Source organism: Diadema antillarum, unplaced genomic scaffold, assembly GCF_040938485.1.
Source record: "Diadema antillarum isolate AM-2024a unplaced genomic scaffold, OU_Dant_1.0 seq00001994_RagTag, whole genome shotgun sequence".
In the NCBI taxonomy this organism is placed as follows: Eukaryota; Metazoa; Echinodermata; class Echinoidea; order Diadematoida; family Diadematidae; genus Diadema; species Diadema antillarum.
Genome location: NW_027272650.1, coordinates 15012 through 37437, shown reverse-complemented (window position 1 = coordinate 37437; position 22426 = coordinate 15012). Strand labels below are relative to the sequence as shown.

The 22426-nt window shown below is 38.7% G+C and overlaps 1 protein-coding gene across 1 annotated transcript; it reads right to left on the bottom strand.

Annotated features, from left to right (window-relative positions):
• Positions 1 to 2189: 2189 nt before the first annotated feature.
• Positions 2190 to 20533, bottom strand: LOC139713523 (bactericidal permeability-increasing protein-like). The gene is made up of 16 exons (XM_071625250.1): positions 20199 to 20533; positions 18170 to 18281; positions 17423 to 17554; positions 16450 to 16523; positions 13500 to 13596; positions 12391 to 12454; positions 11574 to 11637; positions 10958 to 11046; positions 10140 to 10316; positions 8467 to 8532; positions 7962 to 8129; positions 7251 to 7318; positions 6567 to 6609; positions 5388 to 5451; positions 3535 to 3611; positions 2190 to 2550 (listed from the first exon to the last, which is right to left on the bottom strand). Exons 1-16 carry the CDS (start codon positions 20347 to 20349, stop codon positions 2497 to 2499), a joined length of 1500 nt encoding a protein of 499 aa, XP_071481351.1. The 5' UTR covers positions 20350 to 20533; the 3' UTR covers positions 2190 to 2496.
• Positions 20534 to 22426: the final 1893 nt, after the last annotated feature.

The following is a 22426-nucleotide window of genomic DNA, read 5'->3' as shown; positions in this document are numbered from 1 at the left end:
GAATAATTGACTTGACAACGATGAGTCATGTACGCATGGTACTTTTCTTATGCAATGATATATAAGCTGAAAGCACGCACAAAGAATGTCTCTGGTAGAACAATGCCAGTATGTATTGTGTTTATTTGTCTAAAAATCAAAATTGTACTGGGTAGTTGATGACATAATTACAGATGTATTCTGTATCTGATCATCTATTGCTTACTTGTTGGTAATTTGACTGAAGACTGTCTAGTCCATATAATCAGAGAGATACACACTTCATGCATTAAAGGCTTATATGTACAATTGTATACCTGTATTAAAAAAAAAAGAAATGAAAGAAGCAAACAAACAGGGTTTACTGCATCGAGTATGATGCGCCTGCTTAATTTTTATAGCGCAGCAAAAAAAAAGCTGCTTTATTTTTTTTTAAAGCACATTGTACATGTACTGTATCAGTAAAGTTGTCTTTTTTGTGGTGACTTGTAATTCTCATACATTTTTACACTTTAGAATAGTGTAAACTGGAAGTGAAAATGTGACATATCATGGAGCCTGGGTTAATGGAGATTATTGGTGCATAAAATTCTGTATGGGATCCCTAACTTCAGAGGAGATTAAACTTGACTTTTTGTTTGTCTGGCACGGATGCTGACAAACTCCAGCATCAGTTGAAATTTTAGGTGAAGGACTAAATCGACTATGTACCACTCAATAAAGATCACAATATGACAGATGATGTCAAGACTTTAAAAATATTGTATTAGTTGCCACAACAATGATATTGATATACAATACACTGATAAGCAACAAATGATTAATATTTCTGTGTGGGACAGTCACACAGTGCAGGTCTCACATGCAGATTCTCAATTAAATACATGTACATATGCGTAAATCGTTGCAAATACGTGATACATTTTGATGACCACTTGACAGATACATTTGTGTACCCTCAAATTATGGACTCGGACACAGATTTTATCGGGGAAAGAATATTGTAGATGCCTATTTGAAGCCAGGATTTATTTGGAAAGATTATATTGCACTCAAATGGTGTGTAAGTGTGTGTGTGTGTGTGTGTGTGTGCGTGTGTGTGTGTATGTATGCAAGAAACAAAACATTGATCATACATTTTGACATTGTGTTGCAGTGTTTGGTACTGTTTGCTTCATCGCGACATGATTATGATTATGATTATAATTATGCATATGTATTTTGATCTTCCGGGCGAAGGGTCAAACCCCGTCATTCATGTTTGTGTATGCCACTTTTCGTCATGATCTGGCAATAAACCTGAAATGAAGAAACAAAGAATGATATGCATTTGCATGCTTTCTTCTCTTCTCGGCTCATCAAGAAAAAAGTACATCGCACCATAGTTCTTTTTTCTTAATGTTTTTAATACATGTAATGTATCATTGTCACACATGTGTTACATGTACTAAACAAAGCGCATTTTGAAGTTTAAACTTATACATGTACTTACACCACAAGTATTGACATCTAATTTGGTACGTTCATCTTATTTGGTACACTGTATGTAATTAGTCACACTGTGGGACATAAAATTCTGACCAGCTTTAAGTTGCATATGAATCTGTCTACACATATCCGCAGTAGACCTACATGTGACTTGTTCCAGCAACCTATGTTTTTCTTTTGCTTGATGGCTGTATTGACATTTTTAGTAGACATTACACATGTACACATGCATATGTATTACTACATGTATAACAAAATGAAACATTTCCGCCCATAGGCACAAACGGGCCAAAGATATCAAGAGAGAGAGAAAGACTAAACTTCAGCGCGGGAATGCACAGACTAAAAACAGGGACAAGAGAAACATTGATTTGGCCTTCAAAGTCATGACGTCAAGATGGAAGACCCTTTGTCAAATGTGAGTAGGCTTTCATACACGTGTATTGTGCTCTCTCTTCGGTAGGTAAGATTCAACTAAAGTGTTACATGTCTGGCTTTTGCAAAACCAGTCCGTCCTCAACGGGCTTAGAAATACATGTAAGTCTCTTACAGATCCATCATGAACTTATTCGTAAGGTCATTTATGCACAGTACATGTATTATACTCTGTTAGCATTTACACATGCGGGTGTCACAGTATCATGAGGCGATGGAAAACATTCCAGAGGTTAAACGACATTTAAAAAACAACAACAATGTCTATACGTACATCATTCCACATGGCATGTAGGCCAATGAAGCCAAGCAAGTGCATTAATAGGTACAAAATTCTACAGATACATGTATATACAAATATTTCTTTGCTAAGTTACGCGTAACGTAGAAAAGTCAACGCAGAAATGTATCGAAGATCGCCGAACACTAGTACATGTATCTTAACCTCAAAATGATAAATGTTCGACTCTATAATGATAGATAACGTGCTAAGTTATCATAAGATTTATGCAACTGATAACATCCCAGTGAAAGCTGTCTTCTGTAGATAACACTGCAGAGTATTCACTATTGGTTTAATCAGTGCAATATTTGTCACTTTGTGATCTTGCCGTTGTAGATAAGGTCTGTTCCGATCTTGATGAAGTTCTGTAATAAGAGGAGAAGATTTTGGCAGACAAAGATATGTGTTAATTAATAAAGAAAGAGGAAGAAGAAAAGAAAGAAGGAAAGAATGAAAGAAAGCAGTAAATGGAAAAAAAAAGAACAACTACCATCAACTTATACAACATACGGAATCAGCACGCATGGAGGAACCGTTCCTTACTCATGTATCTATCGCATTGGCGTTATTTACGTCGCTTACACATTTACATGTACACAAAGTTATCACTTTAGGTATGTGCATACCGATGTTCCGGTGATGGTGCATGCATGGAGCTATAACTAACGGTAGCTCCATGGTGCATGTTTGCATTCATTCCGCAGAGTTACGAGAGAGAGAGAGAGAGAGATTTAAAACTCAAGATAGGTGGCGTTGCCGATGACAATTTAAAATCCGTAAATAGTGCTCTGTTAATGAACTCAATTTTTTTACCCATCTTAGTTGCCTATACACTACTTGAAGGACTTCTGTGTGAAAACTGTTAAGCCCGTAATGGGAGTCGGGAGGGGGGGGGGGGGGGGGGAGAAGCTGCGATACGTGCTGGGTACGATACAATGGGCCCCATCTCATTAAAAAAAAAAAAAATTGATATGATAACATAGCAACTTCTGCTGGAATGGCAATTGTCATGGTAACGACAAGAATCGTCAGCTTTCATGATTGGCAGTTGGTAAGGAAAGTTACCACTCAAGCAAGAGTTGGCACCCTAACATCTTTTATGAAATGGAGCTGGCCTCCGTTCTATCAAAGCTGCCATAGGATGTCAACCATTGCTGGATTCTTGTCACGTCACGATGACAATTGCCATTCCAGCAAGAGTTGTTTATCATATCAACTTTTTTATGAAATGGGGGCCCAGACGATGCACTGTACAAATTATTAATCAAAACAACAAAAACAACGACAACAATAATGACAAAAACCGTCCACAAATTAATGAACAAAGTTAAGGCATGCATTTATCATACCTGTCCCTGCTTGACTACCGGTTTGCTGAAGACAAAGCCATCCAGCTGAGGCAGAGCAGCTCCCTCGGCACCCATTTCTTGAAAACAGACAGACAAACAAACAAACAAACAAACACCATTGGTGTAATCATCATAGGATTACGTAGACGTAAATTTATTATCCTTGGCAGTCAGCCTGAAAGTTAAAGGAATCGTATAGTTTTAGTTGAGACCTAATTTCAGGTTTCTAACATTCTTTGTTGAGATAATGGGAAACCTCTTATGAAATATGAAAGAGCATGTAATTCCATGAGGAATTCAATGTTTATTTGATGAAAATTGGTTTTGAAATGGCTGAGATATCCAAAACAGAGCGATTCTAATAAAGTGTGGGACCCACATTTTATTACGATCGCTTTGTTTTACTTTGTTTTTGGATGTTTCAGTCATTCCAAACCCGATTTTTATCAAATAAACTTTGAATTCCTCTTAAAATGGTATGCTCTGTACTATTTCATGTGTTTTCTTGGTATCCCGCAAAAAGTTAAAAGCCCAATTCTCATCTCCACCACTACTGTATCGTCCCTTTAAGACTCATTTACAATTCGATATACATAAGATATATTCTAATGACGATGAGAATGCATCTAGCTTTCTCATAGAAATGACTGTGGGAAAGGAAGGGGTACAAAATCAAGAAACTGGAAATAATGTTGTTGTTTTAAATGTTGTTTGGAATCATGTATTTTGTCACTACTTTTTTTTGTATGAGTTCATTATGTTTCATGACATTGAGAACTATGTTTTAAGAAAAGATAATTAAGATGAACTTGATTGAATTAGATTTTATCTTTTTTTTTTTTTTAAACACGGGGATACCCGAATAGAAATTGCACAAACATTGATGAAATAGAGAGAAAAAGAATACTCGACTGCTTGGCATTATATCCAGTCACTTACATTACATACTGTTTTGTTTAAGAAAAATGTACGCTTGAAGATTATATCAGTTTTATTTGTCCGAATTGTAAGGAGGAAAGTTAAAAAAAATTGGCTTTCTGAGAGTTTCAACCACTTTCACAACATGGAGCTCTCATTTACACTTTTGTTCATATTTCTGGACGGGATCGACTTTCGTTTCATTTGCGTCATTATGAGGTGATTTCGCAAACTAAACCAGACAATTTGTTAGAATTCAGATCAAATCTTTAGATTGTTTAGAAAGACGGTGGCTTCAAACCGCGATCATCAAAGACACAAATTTACCTCTGGAGTTCTTTTTATATAGAATAACTGAAAGCTATAATTGAATAATGTAGCCTGTTGGAACTGAAACTCTTGAACCTCCTTGGGCGAACTATACCCTGCGTTACACTCGACTCAAAAGTTATCGGTACCTAGATCCAAGGAGCTTCAAGTTCCTTGTCAGTTTATTTTGAGAGCTGCCCTGTTTTGTTTTTATATAATGTTGAAGAAAACTCTTCTTCAAATTTTCACAATTTCACATGCAGTTAACACTTAGTATCGAAGTAGCATGTATCAGATTTACTGTTTGATATGAAAATGAACTTATTTTCAGTTTGTTTGTTTGTTTGTTTGTTTTTTGATGGCTATCACACCAATACGTGGACAACTTACTAAATATACATACAAAATCGAATACATCTGTGAATCATAAAAAGAATATTGGCATGTTTCAAGCGCAGCACATTCAGGTGTCATTTATCTTTCTTATTATCAAAGATTATGTAATTCTTTGCTAGTCACTGTGACGATTAGGTCAAGTATAGGGCTATACTGCTGAACAACGGTAATTCACGTGAGCCGTTGAGATCTGCTTAAATTAGCCATAATCGCTGTCATTTCCTACTCACGGTTCAAGTAGGGCAAGACGTAGAGAGTGATCGCTGAGTTGACCGCCACGTCAAGAAGTTTGGTCTACGGTAAGAAATAACAAAAGAAAGATATTCTTAGAGGACTGGTTCTCCCTGTTCATTATTAATCACGTTGTCGACCTATTGATGGAAAAAAAATATTTCAAAAGTTGCCACCGTTGACATATTGTATCTATTTCAACATGTTAATTACATGCACAAAAGAGAATAGAATTAGTTTTGGAAGTCGGAGAATGCCGTGCAAAATTATAAAGATACTTCTTCTCCAAATTGCATGAATATGTTCTGCTTTGTATTGTTTTGTCACTTTTTTATGCTTCGCTTTTCCCCCAAACATATTACTTTTGAATGAGACAGTTGGTGTCTTTACCATGTTTAGAGAATTTCTTGTTTCTGTTTTGTTTGTTTGTTTGTGTTTGCGAGCGAGTTTATGTGTGTGTGTGTGTGTGTGTGTGTGTGTGTGTGTGTGTGTGCATGGTGAGGGTGGCTTCACCAGTTGTTCAAGCTATTTCTCCATGAGGTTCCTGCTCTCATGATATACATACAAAACATAGGAGTACATAGCGTATACATCAATGTGATAATAACGAACAAAACCATTGTATTTCGCTACAGAGTATACAGGTACTAAATGAATAATTATTACAAATATAACAAGCACAGAGAAGTACATTACATGCAAAGCAACCGTTTGTATCTATGTATTACACACGCACTCTGAAGAAGAACATCATTATGTATTTCTGCTCTTGTTGTACAGGCCCTATGCGAAGAATATCTCACAGAGTCGTGTACAAAAATATTTCTTAGAGAATGTGCCCATATACACAAAATCGATTTTTCCGGCTTCTGAAAGAAAATCAAGGTACTAATCTAAAACTCGCTGAGGAATTACACTATAAAGTAGCGTGACGCATAGAGTGTATAGGCCTATGGAAGAAATGTTATGTCAGCGAAAGCAATTCAGTTCAGTTCTATTTTATTCGGAACCAAAAAAAGTATACATTTTGAACACAATAAAAACAAAAGCAATGCTCATCCACTTGGTACATGCATATGTTTGGCAAATCAAAGCCGGGACCCATTTGAAGCAACTGGACAGAGCTTGTTAGCGGAGCCCAAAAGTAGCAGAGAATTAAAATATTTGAATATACTCACATTAAAGTTCCCGATAGCTGTCTTGATCAAAGCCATGTCGGCGCTGTATACCATATTGAAAAAGATAAAATAACTCAATCAATGAAATATTATGGTTTATGTCCCTTGTATTACTTGATAGAATAATATTAAGAATAATTGGAATTGATGATTCCGCTTTGCTTATATACCCCATGGAATCCAAAATATTTTCCCCCATTCATACCGTGTTTCTTCGATTATTATGTGCATTTAACGCATTTTTTTTGATAACCACAACATCAGATGCTTAAATGCGTATACGTGTGCATGCCATAAGCATTTATGTATATGTGTCTTCATGTAGATACGAATATATGTTGTATGGATGCATACAGTAGATTAATATACAGTGTAAATATGATATGTGTCAGAATTTTTGCAAACTTGAATCGTTGGAAAGGGAATATCACGGATTATTCATATAGAAGATGACACACTGGAGTAGCCACGGGGCTGTGCATCAGCATCACATATACTCAATCTTCTATCTCCCTCCCCCCCCCCCCCCCCCACCCCCACCCTCTCGGCAATGTGAGACACTATCGTCAGTTTTGTAGTTAAAACAAACCTAATGCCGTCATATTGACAATGACATCCCTGAACCGTCCATATAGTCAATCTTTACTCGTAAACATGATTTTATGGTGATATAAAGGGACGCACCTGAGCGAAGACAGTGACCACGTGATGTTATTACCCTTGAAACCGACAGCAACCTTGCCAGAGATCGCCTGAAAAATAATGAAATGGTGATGATGATGATTAAAAACTTATACTCTTAATGCTGTTGCTGAAGACATGATGAAGGACAATAGGGCCTAATGATGATAATAGTAATTATTATCACTGTTACTATATAAAAATAGTAATAATAATAATAGTAGTAGTAGTAATAATGATGATAATATTGAATGATGATAATGATAAATGTATAATGATAATGGTAATAATAATAACAACAGTATACACAATGTCACGATAAACGCAGTTTCGATACAGAACGCAAAAGCTTTTAGCAGGAAACCTGAATAATGTAACTTATTGTCATGACTCAAAAGCTAGTGGGTGTGACAACCTGATGACTAGAAGCAGATGGTAACGGTTGCGTATGTTCATTGTGCAAACATAATTATACAATTCGGCTAGGTAATAGAAACATAAAAATGTAAAGCGACGATACGTGAGAGAGTCGTCTTGTGTTTATACTTGAGTCATGGACTGTTCATGTTGTAGGTCCATGTTTGGGTGCAGAGCGTGAAAAATTTGTCTATGTGGATGTGTATGAGCGTGTGAATTTTTTCACTCTGCATATCTATATGAGAGTACATTAATACATGTGATATATGATAATATTAATGATAAAATAATACTCACCACTCTCAGGGAAAAGAGGTACGCCAGAGTCTTGTTGGGTAGGACGGCGTACGGGGAGAAATCCCCTTCCAAGACGACAGAGATTTCACTCTCCTTGATGGTCACCGCTGGTGCCTTGGTGCTGTTCAGGTTGATTTGCATGGCCATGTTGGGGTACATCTTACTCAGCTGCAGGGAGAATAATATAGGGATTGATTAAGCACGCTATGTTCATCACTCCGTGTCAGAAACGAAGAAGTTCACTTATACAATCTCTTAGAGAGTACGGAAAAGTCTCACCAGAAAATGTGAATGTTCTCTTTCCAAAATATTTCACTTCTGTTGACATTATCAAGCCATGTAGACTCTTCCGTGTGTGCCGTAAGCTGTTTTTTCTTTCTTACCCTCACCATATCCACTCATAATTATCCACAGTGTCCGTAGAAACTAAGGCTGTGTTGATAACATCACATCCCTATAAGGTTAGATATCAAAAAGTATAGCAGCAAAAGCTTCATTTGCTTACCTGAGGGATGGCAAGTTTGTAGGCAAAGTAGCTTGTGTTCAGATAATTCTTCTCCGCCTCGGGAATCTGTGCATCGAGAAAAAACCCCAAATAACGTCAAGATGCATAATGATTATGATGCTGATGATGACAATGATAATAATAATGATAAAAATGATAATGATAATAATAACAGTCATAATAATAGTAGTAGTATATAGTAGTAATGATAATAATCATCATCATCATCATTATCATTATCTTTGATATCTTAATATCAATCATAATCATAATCATTTCCATTCTTGACTTTAAATTTACCTTGAATTTACACATTGATTCTATTATGCATAATTATAGTAATAACAATGATAATAATAATGATAAAAACAACAATGAGTAATAAAGATAATAAAGTTTGTTTGATAGTGCATGACAAATAAGACATACGAACAATAACAATCGGCTAATGTCTACCCAGAGACTCCAACTCTCCCGCTTTCGACGGGAGATCTCCCGCCGAAAGCCCATGTTTGCAAAATCTCCCGTTCTCCCGCTTGAGATTTAATTTCTCCAGCCCTGGCTCTGTGTCTCCCGCTTGAAATGATTTCTTACTTTTAATAGTGTCAACGTATGTTGAAAAAAGCCTTTCTGTAGCACGAGAGACATCTAGAACCCTAGAACTTCGCGCTTCGCGCACAATCAAGTTAGAGTCTCCCGTTCGCTATGGGTTTCAGGCGGAAGAATCTCCAGATCAGAAGGTTCTTGGGGTTGGAGTCTCTGTCTCACTTAAGTCTGATATCAAAGCAATTTGCATAATGATGTGAAATTTTAGAGACATTAATGAAAGATGTGGTGGTTTGTTTTCAGTAATTGTCAAATTGATCTGACTGATCTGTATGATTTGTGTTCAAGTGTATGAGATATAATATTATAATTACAGCTCTCCAGCATATGCAGCATGCAAAAGTTTGTAGAGTTACGATCGCATCATTTAGAGATCTATCAACAATCATCAAACGAACTGTTGACCCCAGTCTATTGGGGAAAAATTTGAGTGTGGTAACAGCTCAGGGTGACACAGAACTGGGGGTGGGGTGGGGGCTGCACCCCCCCCCCCCCACACACACACACACACAATTATAAACTTTTTTGACTCTTCAAACAAAATAATAATCGGGAAAAAAAATCGGAAAAAATCACAACCCCCAAGTATTTTCAAAGGTTCCGTTCTTATCCGTTAAGGCGGAGGGGGCAACTACCCGCCTAGTTTGCAGGCACAAACCCTTGTTGGTCGTAGAGGAGTCTGCGCCAAGACTACTATATGCACCACTTCGGCACTGTCCCATAGGCCCTGTGTTGTAGCTTCTCCCAACAAGGTGCCTTGTTGGGAGAGGCTGCAGTGCAGTTTTGCGTGTATTAGTCTTGGCACATGCAGACTCCTAATACGACCAACAAGGGTTTGTGCCTGCAAACTAACTACCCCCGGTCCCGCAGCCACCCCCCCCCCCCCCCCCCCCCCCCAACCATGGCAAACGTTCTGCCGCCTCTGTTATTTAGGCCACAGTTAAATTACTCCGGGAACGTTTGGACTCATTACAGATGCAACCGAAAGTGAAACATCTATAAGTGGCTGTACTGACGGTACAAGTAAAGAAAATGCCGAAGATTTATTGCTTCTATAGTTCACCCACGTTATCCTGAGTCACGTTGTACTGCAGAAATCCGACTTCCTGGAGCACATAACCGGCCGAATTGGGCAGGTAGTCGGTTATCCACAGAAACACCATACGCGACGTATCCGAATCAGCCGGGACTCCAGGCACGGGAAGGGGACACTCCTTCTTGCTGTTCAGTGGATACACTTCCCCCTGGTCACATGATGATGAATTCCGGTATGGTATATAGGTAGGAAAGAGTAAGAAACATGACGATTGAATAATATCTTGTCGAAAACTTTGTTTAGGGTGACTCTTAATTATTTTGACGAATTCGGTGATACGCAGATGAAAATGCAAAATGGGCAATGTCCTAAAGAATATCCTGTCTTAAATGTAAAAGTCCATATTATTATGATTTAGAAAGTGTCTCAAATGAGTAACTCGACTCTGGAATCACAGACATAAATACGTTATTATCTTAAGTGTGTTAAGTTGCGTGTATCACGTGGAAATCGAAAACTAGAGGAAAGCATAAAAACGAGGAATCATCCAACTTTCTTTCATCACAAAACTTGCGGAAGACTGAGATAGACAAATTAGGGTTATCATGATATACGAGTAATTGACGTAAAATGTTTTGAAGCATTTGCAAGATAAAGATTGCTTCAAAATGCCACTTCCGGGTTTCATTCATTTTTTTTATTTTTATTTCTTTTGTTTTTAACTGGTGCCACTTCCGGGTTTCATTTCATTTTTTTAAATCTTTATTTCTTTTGTTTTTAACGAAAAATAAAGGGGGCGTGCCCTGGTTGCGCCCCCCTCTGGATCCGCCACTGACAGGGTATTTTTACCTTGTGGGCAGTGTTCACAGAACCATTGAAAGTCGGCTGGGCGACGAGGGTGTAGTCTGTCTGGGCTGCGTCAAGAAAGGGCGCCACCACTGTTTCATGACAGATTGTCCAGGGAAATCAAGTTAGTCTCACTGTTCTCTGTGTTATCACCTAAACTATCGTGGATAATTCACATAGAGATATGTGATCAGCATTTATAAACAGAACACTGCGGTATTTAATTTGCATGTGGTTTCGAATGACACCAAAGAGATTAATCACCCTCATGTATGTCCATTAATATTTAATGTGGCAACATTAATCGTAAGTAATAGGCGACTCATAATGTCGCTAATTTCCGTGATTGTGACATTGAAAGTGTGCTGGGAAGAAGGGAGCGGCAAAATATCATGATGATAATGATGACGATGAAGAGGAGGACGAGGAGAAGGAAGAGGAGAAGGAGGAGGAGGAGGAAGATTGGAAAAATAAAAGGAGGACTGAAGAGAAAAACCGAAGTGAGAAGACTACGAGAGAAAAGAGAATTGAAAGTGTCTCTTTATATTCTCTTTTCATTTCTTTTAGCTCTTTTCTTTATTTTTGGCCAATACTAAATGTGTGTGACATTGACCCTTACTTGTCAGTGTCTTCAGTTCATCCTCTAAGTTGGTATTCACGGCGTCCACGATTGTTGAACAGACCTATAGATTCAAGTTAAAAACAATTATACTGGTAGAACATGAGAACAAACTAAAGTATAGATTGTCATTTTGAAGTGCACTGAAACGAAATCATGGATATAACTATATTATTCATATCGTTCATAATAATATTAAGTTACTATCACTTTCAGAATTATATCTTATTAATAACATATAGACTATCTATAAAACAATAAGATATGATCTTCACCATAGCACGAGACAACAAAAAAAGATAAGTTTTTGTTATCTCTGGTTAAGGTTTTGATGATTAAAATCGAATTTGTTTGTCTCGAAACTGCTCGCACTGGACTATAAAGTTGTCAACGCCTTCTCACGTTTATTTATGCTGTTGACATTGTAGTTGATTCTTACAGTATTTTTTTTTCTTGAAATCATACAATCATCGATAATAAAAGGATAAAGTTTAATAGCTAAAAGTAAATCCATATGATCTGAAATTCCGTTTCAGTGTCTTGCTTATACTTTATTAAGTGAATAGATCACGTACTTCTACGATCGCATGAGGGCGTTGTTTAGACGCTTTGTGGTGGGTTTGTTGTCTTCCCGAAATTTTCTTTGAATCACAGTTTATAGACATGTGTTTGGTTGATAAATCACTAGTGGGTGAGATATCAGGATAGTGAGTCCTTAGTGCTTTAAGGACCCGATTAACCCTAGTATTCACTTTTTTATATACATTTCGTCATGTCTATCTGGTAACCGTCTCGGGATTGCTTGTAAATAACTCACCTGCCCGTTGAGTGAATCCAGTATCGCGTCTGAGATCTGGTCGTCGAATAGGTTGTAGAGCCAGCTATCAGGCGTAACGGACAAAGGGAATCATAATCTCGTAATGAATCTAGTATAACTAAAAAAAAAATGACATCATGTTACACACCGGGTGTCAGCAATCAAATTGGCAGTTATGACCCTCTCCCCACTTACTTCACTGCAAGTACCTTTGTCTTCAAGTTGATGGCAGTAGTACAATATTATAATTCGGAATATCTCATTGACTTTGACTGGTCAGGGGCGGATCCAGGGAGGACCGCAACCGGCGCACGCCCCCCCCCCCCCTTTATTTTTTGTTGAAACAAAAGAAATAATAAGAAAAAAATGGGGGAGGGGTGCGTGCGCCCCCCTTTAATTTTGTAAACGCGCCCCCTCTTTACGGAATTCCTGGATCCGCCCCTGCTGGTGGTCTGCTTTATTTAACACTTTCCCATATCTTTAAGAATCAAGGACGGTGGGCCTGTTTACTTCAGTGATGATATATCCTATCACTATCCTTATCACTATTTTCATCATTCAGTCATCTCAGTCATTGACATAGCACCATGTACTTGTGTTGGTTATTATCCTTGTGTATAATGGTAGCATGCATTTCATGATAGAAGATCCTGCTCGTAATTTTGAAAAAAAAATCTGCACAACAATGTGGTCTTTTAGTTTTTATCATTCAATTGATGGGAAAGGAGCTAAGAAAAACAGGAAATGATAACGGTAACTACACATACCGAGGTCAAACTGCTTTCGCTTTTGAAGTGAAATAGTCTTTTCCGGCTAACAAAGATCAAAACTCAGTCTCACAGGATCCAAATTTATTGCTCGATATTCTTTCTCTTTGCGGTCACTTTGCTACTGAAGGAAGATAACAGGTTACATTTTGCTCGTGTCAGTGTACCGAAACTGCGTATAATATAAAGACATGACTTTCATCTGTTTCGGTTTCTGAAATGAATTTGAAAAGGGACCAGTAATAAATCAATCATGGAAACCGCTAACGCATCACTCTGTCACAAGGGGGTTCTCAACGTCGTTATACACTAATATATCCTTAAGCATTAATTCCTACAAACCTTGCCCCTCCGTGAAGATCGACGTCCATCCCTCCTGCATGAAAGGAACAGTCCGAACTTTTGGAGGAGACGGTGGGACGGCCCGTGGAGTCCACGCCTGTAGTTTGATTTGGAAAAGAAGAGGAGACGTTAGCTGTGGAACAGGTTGGAAATCTGGCAGTCGTCAAACAATGATGATAGAATGCTGAAAATGATGTTCATATAAAAAAGCAAAGAAAATAACAAAAGCATTCATCAAAAAAGCAAAAAAAAAAATGATATCAAAAGCGACAGAGTGGTATCAATATGATGACGAATTTACATGACGAATCTAATTCAACTAAACATGTAAATCCAATTACAGGGCGGAGAATTGGCTTAGTCGGTAGCGCGTCTGCCTCACGATCCAAAGGGCGCGGGTTCGAACCCGAGTCTGGACTGAGCAATGTTGTGTGTAAGCATACCGTCCCCTCTAGCAAGAGGCAAAACACTCTGTCCCTCGAATAGGACATAAAATGGAGGTCCCGTGTATGAGAGAGTAACAACTAATGCACGTAAAAGATCCCGCTTGCGCAAAGAGCAGGGTGTTTAACCCGGTGAAGTGGTCCCATCTCACATTCAACTGGACCCCATGGAAGCCCAGCTTAATATGGGCTATCCAGCCATCTTCTCAGATGAAAATGAGCAAACAAACAACATGATAATTAGGCTATGCGATATTTCTCATAGTCACATTAACAGAGAAAATAAAGGATACTTTAAAGGACACTTGTTAACAATCATTAACTATCGCATAAAATCACTCCAACAGCACTTCACTCTGTCAAATATATTATTGTTCGAAAGAGTTCCTGCTTGTGGTTTCAGGCAGATATAGATTTATGAAGGGATCTAAACAATCTTGTATCTCTCCCGTAGTTGCCCGGAGTTGCGCACGCAAGTCCGATTTATCCGTAGCCAAGTTTTGAGCATGACCAAAACTTTTTCCGGGTGAGTCGCGGGGATTGCCCGCAGAGGTCCACGCAGAACGCCAGTAGGAGGCCCTTAGCGGTAGCACCTCGCAGGCAACTCCCACGCAGGTACTTCGCAGTCTCCATTATGCGGCCAAGATGATGACATTTTGTGGGACTTCTGCAATTCCCTCAGAGGGATTCCTTCACCGAGTTGTCAGCCCTTACTCGCCACCCATGAGCCTGATACGCAGGTCACACGGAAGTAGAACGTAAGTAGCACGGGTCCAGCAGATAAGACGCATGTGAATCTTGCCTAAATCCTTGTCCGCCTGCAAAAATTGTCATGGGTGCTGCAAAATCCCCACACGCAACAAGGCCGCCTAGCTTGCCCGGAAAGGTGTGACAGGGCCTAAACATGGCTGCGGGTGAATAGAACTTGTATGAGCAACTACGGGTAACTACGGGTGAGATCCGTGCTAAGCACTGTCATGTGCGGGTCATCTGCGGGGATCTCCGGGTAGTAAAAATTATTCTTCGCAAGTCGCACACAAGGCTTGCCCGGAAAGTTGTAACACGTCCTTTAAGAAGATAAACATGATTATCAGTTGTTATACGATCACCAAAAATCGCTGTATGCCAACATAAAGTATGGCTGCGTCCATTGACGTGCATCCGCATCGCCATTGTATTTTTGACAACGTGGTCATTTCCGTAAACTGAGTCTCGCTGCTGCTATAAGCACGTATTAACTCAAGCGAACTTGCAAATTTGCTGTCACATTGAAAGACTTATATAATATTGACTGGCCCTGAGGGAGGTACCAGAAAATATTGCCCAAACTGAAAGCATATTGCCCGAGTCGAAGACGAGGGCAATATGTTTTCAGTGCGGGCAATATTTATCTGGTACCTCCCGAAAGAAAGGCCAGTCAATATCATAATTATTACCTATCCCCCTAGGTAAATTATTAAGAAAATATGTAAATACGGCTATACACTATATATGATACAGATCAAGCCACATTTGACTACCTGTAGACCATCAACATGTTGAATAATTGCAAAATTGTTCATCAATGTTTATCATTCGACTCCAACTTCAAAGATACATGTAGTTGTAACAGGCAAACTCCAAACTTCTGAACGTTCTTACACTTTATTTTTACTTCTCTGTTTAAAGTTTGAGAGTTGTAAAACTGATGGTCACTATGCAATTACTGATCACAAATGGACTAGTCATTAGTGCTGCTGTAAGTGGTCGACCTTGTATGAGTTGATTTATCAGCGTTCTTCTGCGGTGCGTGTAACTGACACCCTGGACGTCCTGGAATGATTTCTTTTCATGGTCGATCGGAATGTTTACGTTTAAAGCAGGGAGGTGGGGAGAGAGATTCCACTCTTTCTCTTCCCACCTCCCCAAACCGGAAGATTGCACTGTTTGCTCATACTGTTTACTGTTACGCAGCGACGTGGCGAAAAGCATATTGACTGCTGACCTTTAACCCTGCAAAATAACAACTCTTGACCTTTAACCCTGCAAAATAACAACCGGAATTGCCTCGCAAAACTCCCTCGTATAGGTAATAATTGGTATTGTTGCCTGGTCATTATCTCTTATCTGTAAAGCGCATAACATTTGCTGAATAAGTATTACCAGTAGTGCCCATAACATTGACAACAAACAAAACAAACAAATAAACAACAAACAAACAAGCTCAGTCAGAAGTAAAGGACGCAGCAGGGATGTTGATTCTTCTTTATTTCTCTAAAAGTATATAGGAGTTAAAATATAAAAAAAGTTACATTGTTATTATTGTCAAGATATTCAGTCACCTGCCTCGCTTCACAATCAAGACACGATCCACGCATGAAGCTATGTAGTAGCGCCAAGATCCACGCTATAACGTCTTACACAAGTCTTTAGACATTGACTCTTGACGGTGCTGATACCAATAAACAGCATCAAGCTAAGATTCTTTGTCTACTATAGGATTCCACAAAGGGATAATTGCGACTTACCAACTCTCAGGGTGAGAGACAGGGTGATGGATGAGGCCTTAGCGTCAAAGGACCCGGAATCGGAAATATGGATGCTGGTAGGATTTCATAAGATTTCACAAGACGAGCAGGTTTTAGAGGACAAAATGGTTATGACTCGTCAGGAGGAAAAAAAATCTATGAAACCACGGCAATCTCCGTGTGTGCACATGATTGATGAAAAAGTCGCATCGTCACTCCCGCTTTGTTCAATGATACAGAATGTCGGCAGGTCTATCAAGTTTGCACGGTTTCTATTCATATTTTCAATTCTCTTCTCATTGTCGATTCTGTTTCTGTTATGTTTTGTTTGACTTATCATGAATCATTCGGCATGGAAGTTCAAAGTGTATTATCATTTTCTGAGAATGCAAATATGTGCTTTATACGTATTGCCTCGTAATACATGAAGTGATGGTTGGAAGCATCATGTCAGTCGATCATGTCGAATAAAACGAAGAGTATACAAAGACGTAAATTTCTTTATACGACCACAATGTATTACGATAAGTCCAGGGCTACTGGAAAAACAATTAATATGTGAAATAGTAAATAACTATTATTCTTCTTTTATTTCATTAAGAAACAAAACAAAGACAACAATAAAATGTGATGTATTCAGATGTCCAAAGGAATGACTCGAATTTTACACACTTAACCTAAGATAGAACATTTTCCAACGACGATAATACTATATCCTAGGATTTAAATTAAGAGAAAGACAGTTTACGTTATCTTCCTGTCATGTCTACTCTTTTCCGAGCAATCTATTAGGTACAAGTACGTATATATATCTTTGTAATCTCACGACTTATACATGAATCCATGCTTTACTTTTGCATGATGTCTCAATGGTTAGGTTTTTCTGTTTGTCTAAGCGTTTAACGCAGTATAGGCTTTCATTCATTGTAACTTTTACTTTGATTCTTGAGAACATTTTTTTTTAATCACTCACAATCCCGTGGTCTCATAGTGCCAGTCTCCGTGCACAGACAGGGAAACTCCGCTGGTTGTTAGGCGGAGCCCTCCGGCTGATGGGTCGGGTGTCAAGGATGATGTTGGAATGCCGAAAGAGGTGATCCGTATTCTAACACGAGAGAGTATCATAAGTAGATAGGAGTTACCACTTTCTTTCACTGTCTTGTGTGTCTTGTTGCCATTTAAACTTAAAAAGTATAAAAAAAAAAAAACAGGCATGTGTAACAAACATTATTTTACAAGAGAATTATTCATTTTGACTTTAGGGCCCTTTTAGTTGTTGAGGACTGAAAGCAAAATGGTCTATAACTTTAGCAGAAAGAGAGTGCGTGTGTGTGATTCAGAGAAAATACAGAATTGATTCAAGAGCTGATATGTTTCTAAATAAGAGCATACTAACATTAATACAATCATGTCATCATAATAGCGCCATGTTATCATTACCGCAATCATAATATCATTATCCAATCAGGTTATTTCAATAACAATCAGGTTATCATTATCCGAATCAGGTTATCATTACCACAATATTGAAAACACAAGCTGTTCCTATCATGTTGGCACTATTGTTATGAATCATATTAATTGATTTGAAGCTTTCCTTAGAATTTCTACATAAATGTAAATACACGTAGCAAAACCAGACCGACAGGTAGTAAAGGCCTAAACATTCCCTCGTTTTAATCTATAAGTTGGTATAAAAGAAGAGAATCTCATTAATTACTTGGACACTTTGTACTCGATGTCACCGATCCCTACGTCGGCTTTGCCGGTGATGTCGGGTATAGTCAACTGTTGGATCTGTTTCTGGAGCATCTTTATCCCTACGTCTCGGACTTAAAACGTAGAAACAAACAAAACAGATAATGAAATATATGTAGCAATATATTAAGCACAATGTCGGATCACATTCATTTTTTAATTCCGCTTCAGCTCGAAACTTGGAGAACAGCACTCACACTGATACATCTACCTTAACATTTAGTTCATGATTTTTTTTTAATACTGTCGCTACTATCTCCAACATCGTAATCATTGTTTGTGTTTATGTAGATTTATTGAAATTGGCCACTACATAAAAAGGGATTTTAGTTTTTATTGAGATGGGGATTCAAGTTTTAACTTTTTTGCGAGATGATTAGAAACCACTTATATAAAATATTAAAGGGGAAGGCTAGTAACTTATCAGTGGGAATCAGTGGGAATGCTGGGGGATGATTATTCCAATCCTTGTGGGATTTATTTAAGAGTGCATTATACATTTATTGTTGTGTGAAAATTATTTGCTTCAAAATGGTTTCATATTCAAGTGATGTGCAGTTTAATGTTTCCAGGCTAGCATGCCTGTATAGTGACGGGGCGATCGTTAACGGGTTGAATATGAGACCATTCTGAAGCAAATAATTTTCACACAACAATATACAATGCACTCTTAAATGAATCCCACAAGGATTGGAACAATCATCCCCCAATATTCCCACTGATTCCCTCTGATCAGTTACTAGCCATCCCCTTTAAAGAGTTTACCATTCTAAGAGGAATTGACAGCTTAATTCATGAGAATCGGTTTTGAAATGGCTGAGATATTAAAAAAAAAACCAGAGTTCCTGATGAAAGGTAAGACCCACCTTTTATTAGGATCGACCACCTTGTTTTACTTTGTTTGTAGATACCTCTAGGATTTCAAAATCGATTCTTCTTCAAAAATGCTTTCCATATCTCTTAGAATGGTATATAAGCGGTTTCTAATTATCTCGCAAAAAGTTAAAACACGAATCCCTATCTCAACCAGAACTACATTATCCTTCACTGCTTATGAACAAGCTACCACTGTACCAATGGTCTAAGTCCCTCCGAAAGACTAGGCACAACGAAGACAAAGAGCCGTCTTCCTTGCAAGGGTACCACCGCTACTCCCAGCAGGTCACTAGAACCAGTGCATGACCTATCCATTGATGCACAACGGTTACCCTAGTCGGAAGGAACGTGGGTTTTCTAATTCTGACCGGTTTCATAGCAAACTGGTACATATGCAGTTCAGACATATAAATCTGACGACAATGTAATTTTCTAGCTCTTTCCTGCGGCAGAGGAATTGCTCCATATGGAGCTACTAACTAATAACCAGTAGGTATATGAATTTGGCTGACCCAACGACCATGAATGAATGAAATGAAATTGGATGACTTAAATCTAGAATAACATCAACATAACGTTTTCACTCCGGTGAATCAAAAAAAAAAATGTTTAAGTTTAAATCATCATTTTGTTTTACGTGGCCGATAGGGAGGCAATGGGGGCTTTAACAGGCAACACAACAACGGGACTGACAGATTCAAGTCTCCTCCAAAGAACCATCAGCTTTAAGCAATGGGGATAAAGTGCCTTGTCCAAGGCAACAGGCTGGCTGCCAGGGGTCTCGCACCAGGACCTTATTGTTGAGAAGTCATTAATCTCTCTATTATGTTCGTAGTATATAAAACGACCGATTTTTATTGACAGCAGGGTAAGCAGATTTGAATTTTAATTCTAATTAATGTCTTCTACGGGTACTTTCATGAGCCGTTTAATATAACAGAATAATGTTTTTGTTGTGGGGAATATAGGCCTACAAAATGTTCTAACCTTATGCTTTTGATCGGTCGTGATTATATCGGTAGCATTTCGAACTCTTCAGATATGATATTCTATAATGTTCTCCCTAGCAGCCAATCACCGTGTACAATAATCATATGCACGCATTGGAGACTCACGGAAGTCGAGACCGTTCTGAGTGATGCGAGCTTTAAACCCAGGATTTTTGTTCCAGTCCGAGACGAAAACCCCGGCGGGAAACTTCGGGAAGCCGAGAGCCGGAAGGACGGCTAGGGCCAGGAAAAAGAAGGCGCCGGGCACTCGCAACATCTTGAGACTGGCGACTGTGAAGATGTAGGCCTCTATGGAGGTGTTACAACAATGAGTTACTTGCTCACTCTCCTAGCACATCAGAGCCAACTGAATCAAGAGCGAGCTCGCTGTAATCAGGAATTGCTACCACCAACTTAGGTGCCGAAGTCGCGCAATGTATTGCTGAACACACTCTAATGTTTACTCCTCTCCTCTACTTCCCTTTTCACCCAGATCGGCAGTTCAACGTTTGGATTCCCAAAATCTTGTCCACAGTTTCGCTTCGATAAGGAAGCTGCGGGTCCAACAAGGAAGTAACTTCAATAAATTGATCTCGTGCTACGCAATAACTTACTGGCAAAGTGATGTGTTTGATACATTATATTTCATTATTCCGAACATGGGAGTTGTAGTGATGTAAGCCAAAGGGGATTTTACCAATGTTTTATTGAGTGCATCACTCAGTAAGCTCTTAGAATTACGATGGAACGTGTATATATAGGTGCGACGTAATTGTGTGATATGGAGAGGCGTGTGTGCGTTTTGTATGATCTGTTTTGCTTGAGGTCGCATAGTAATGTGTGCGTGGGCCATATACTTGTGATCTATTCAGAAGGTTTATCATTTAATTTATTGCTTCGTGTTTATATAGCAAAAATAGTAATTTCAAAAGTCAAACATAGTATCCCATAAAATTTTGATGATTCATTCGTTTTTTCTTTCTGCTGAAATTGCACTTTGAGACTATTTTAAAGGGATGGTACAGTATTGGTGGAGATGAGAATTACTATTGGGCTTTTAACTTTTTGCGAGATACCAAGAAAACACTTATTATATAGTACAGAGCATACCAACGGCGTAGCCAGGATTTCATCTTGGGGGGGGGGGGGGGGAGGGTGTGGGAGGGGGGTGTCCCCCCTCCCACGGTAAGAACTTTTTGCATTTTGATGTTGTAAATGGTGCAATTTGATGCATGTTTTTGCGCGTTTTATCGACGTGAAACAGTCCCACTTGTTTAAGGTAGCAGTATATTTTGATGTAGATTATCATTGAACAATTTACCTATAAAATGCTATCACTTAAATACGCTTCTTGTATTAATTCTTTTCACTGAATATCATGAACGCAACTGAACCCGAGCCCGAGAGAGCGAAGGGGGAGGGGAGGGTGTGGGAGGGGGTATCCCCCCTCCCACGGTAAGAACTTTTTGCATTTTGATGTCGCAAATGGTGCAATTAGATGCATGTTTTTGCGCGTTTTATCGACGTGAAACAGTCCCACTTGTTTAAGGTAGCAGTTTATTTTGATGTAGATTATCATTGAACAATTTGCATATATAATGGTATATTTCAAATACACTTCTTGTATTAATTCTTTTCACTGAATATCATGAACGCGACTGAACCCGAGCGAGTGGAGCGAGCGAGGGGGGAGGGGAGGGGGTGTCCCCCCTCCCACGGTGAGAACTTTTTGCATTTTGATGTTGCAAATGGTGCAATTTGATGCATGTTTTTGCGCGTTTTATCGACGTGAAACAGTCCCACTTGTTTAAGGTAGCAGTATATTTTGATGTAGATTATCATTGAACAATTTGCCTATAAAATGCTATCATTTAAATACGCTTCTTGTATTAATTCTTTTCACTGAATATCATGAACGCGACTGAACCCGAGAGAGCGGAGCGAGCGAAGGGGGAGGGGAGGTTGTGGGAGGGGGTGTCCCCCCTCCCACGGTGAGAACTTTTTGCATTTTGATGTTGCAAATGGTGCAATTTGATGCATGTTTTTGCGTGTTTTAACAAGTTGAAACAGTCCCACTTGTTTAAAGTTGCAGTATATTTTAGTGAAGATTATTATTGAACAATTTGCCTATAAAATGGTATCATTTAAATAATCTTCTTGTATTAATTCTTACACTGAATATCATGAACACTCTCTGTTCAGCAGTCCAACAGAAAAAGCATGCACACGAGGGTGTAGATAGGGGCATATCCCCTCCCACACGAAGGTGATTTTGCGTTTTCAGACCTGAAATTCAGCGATCTGTTGCAAATTTTTGGTTCCAATACTTTTTCATCGAAGTGATAAAATCACGG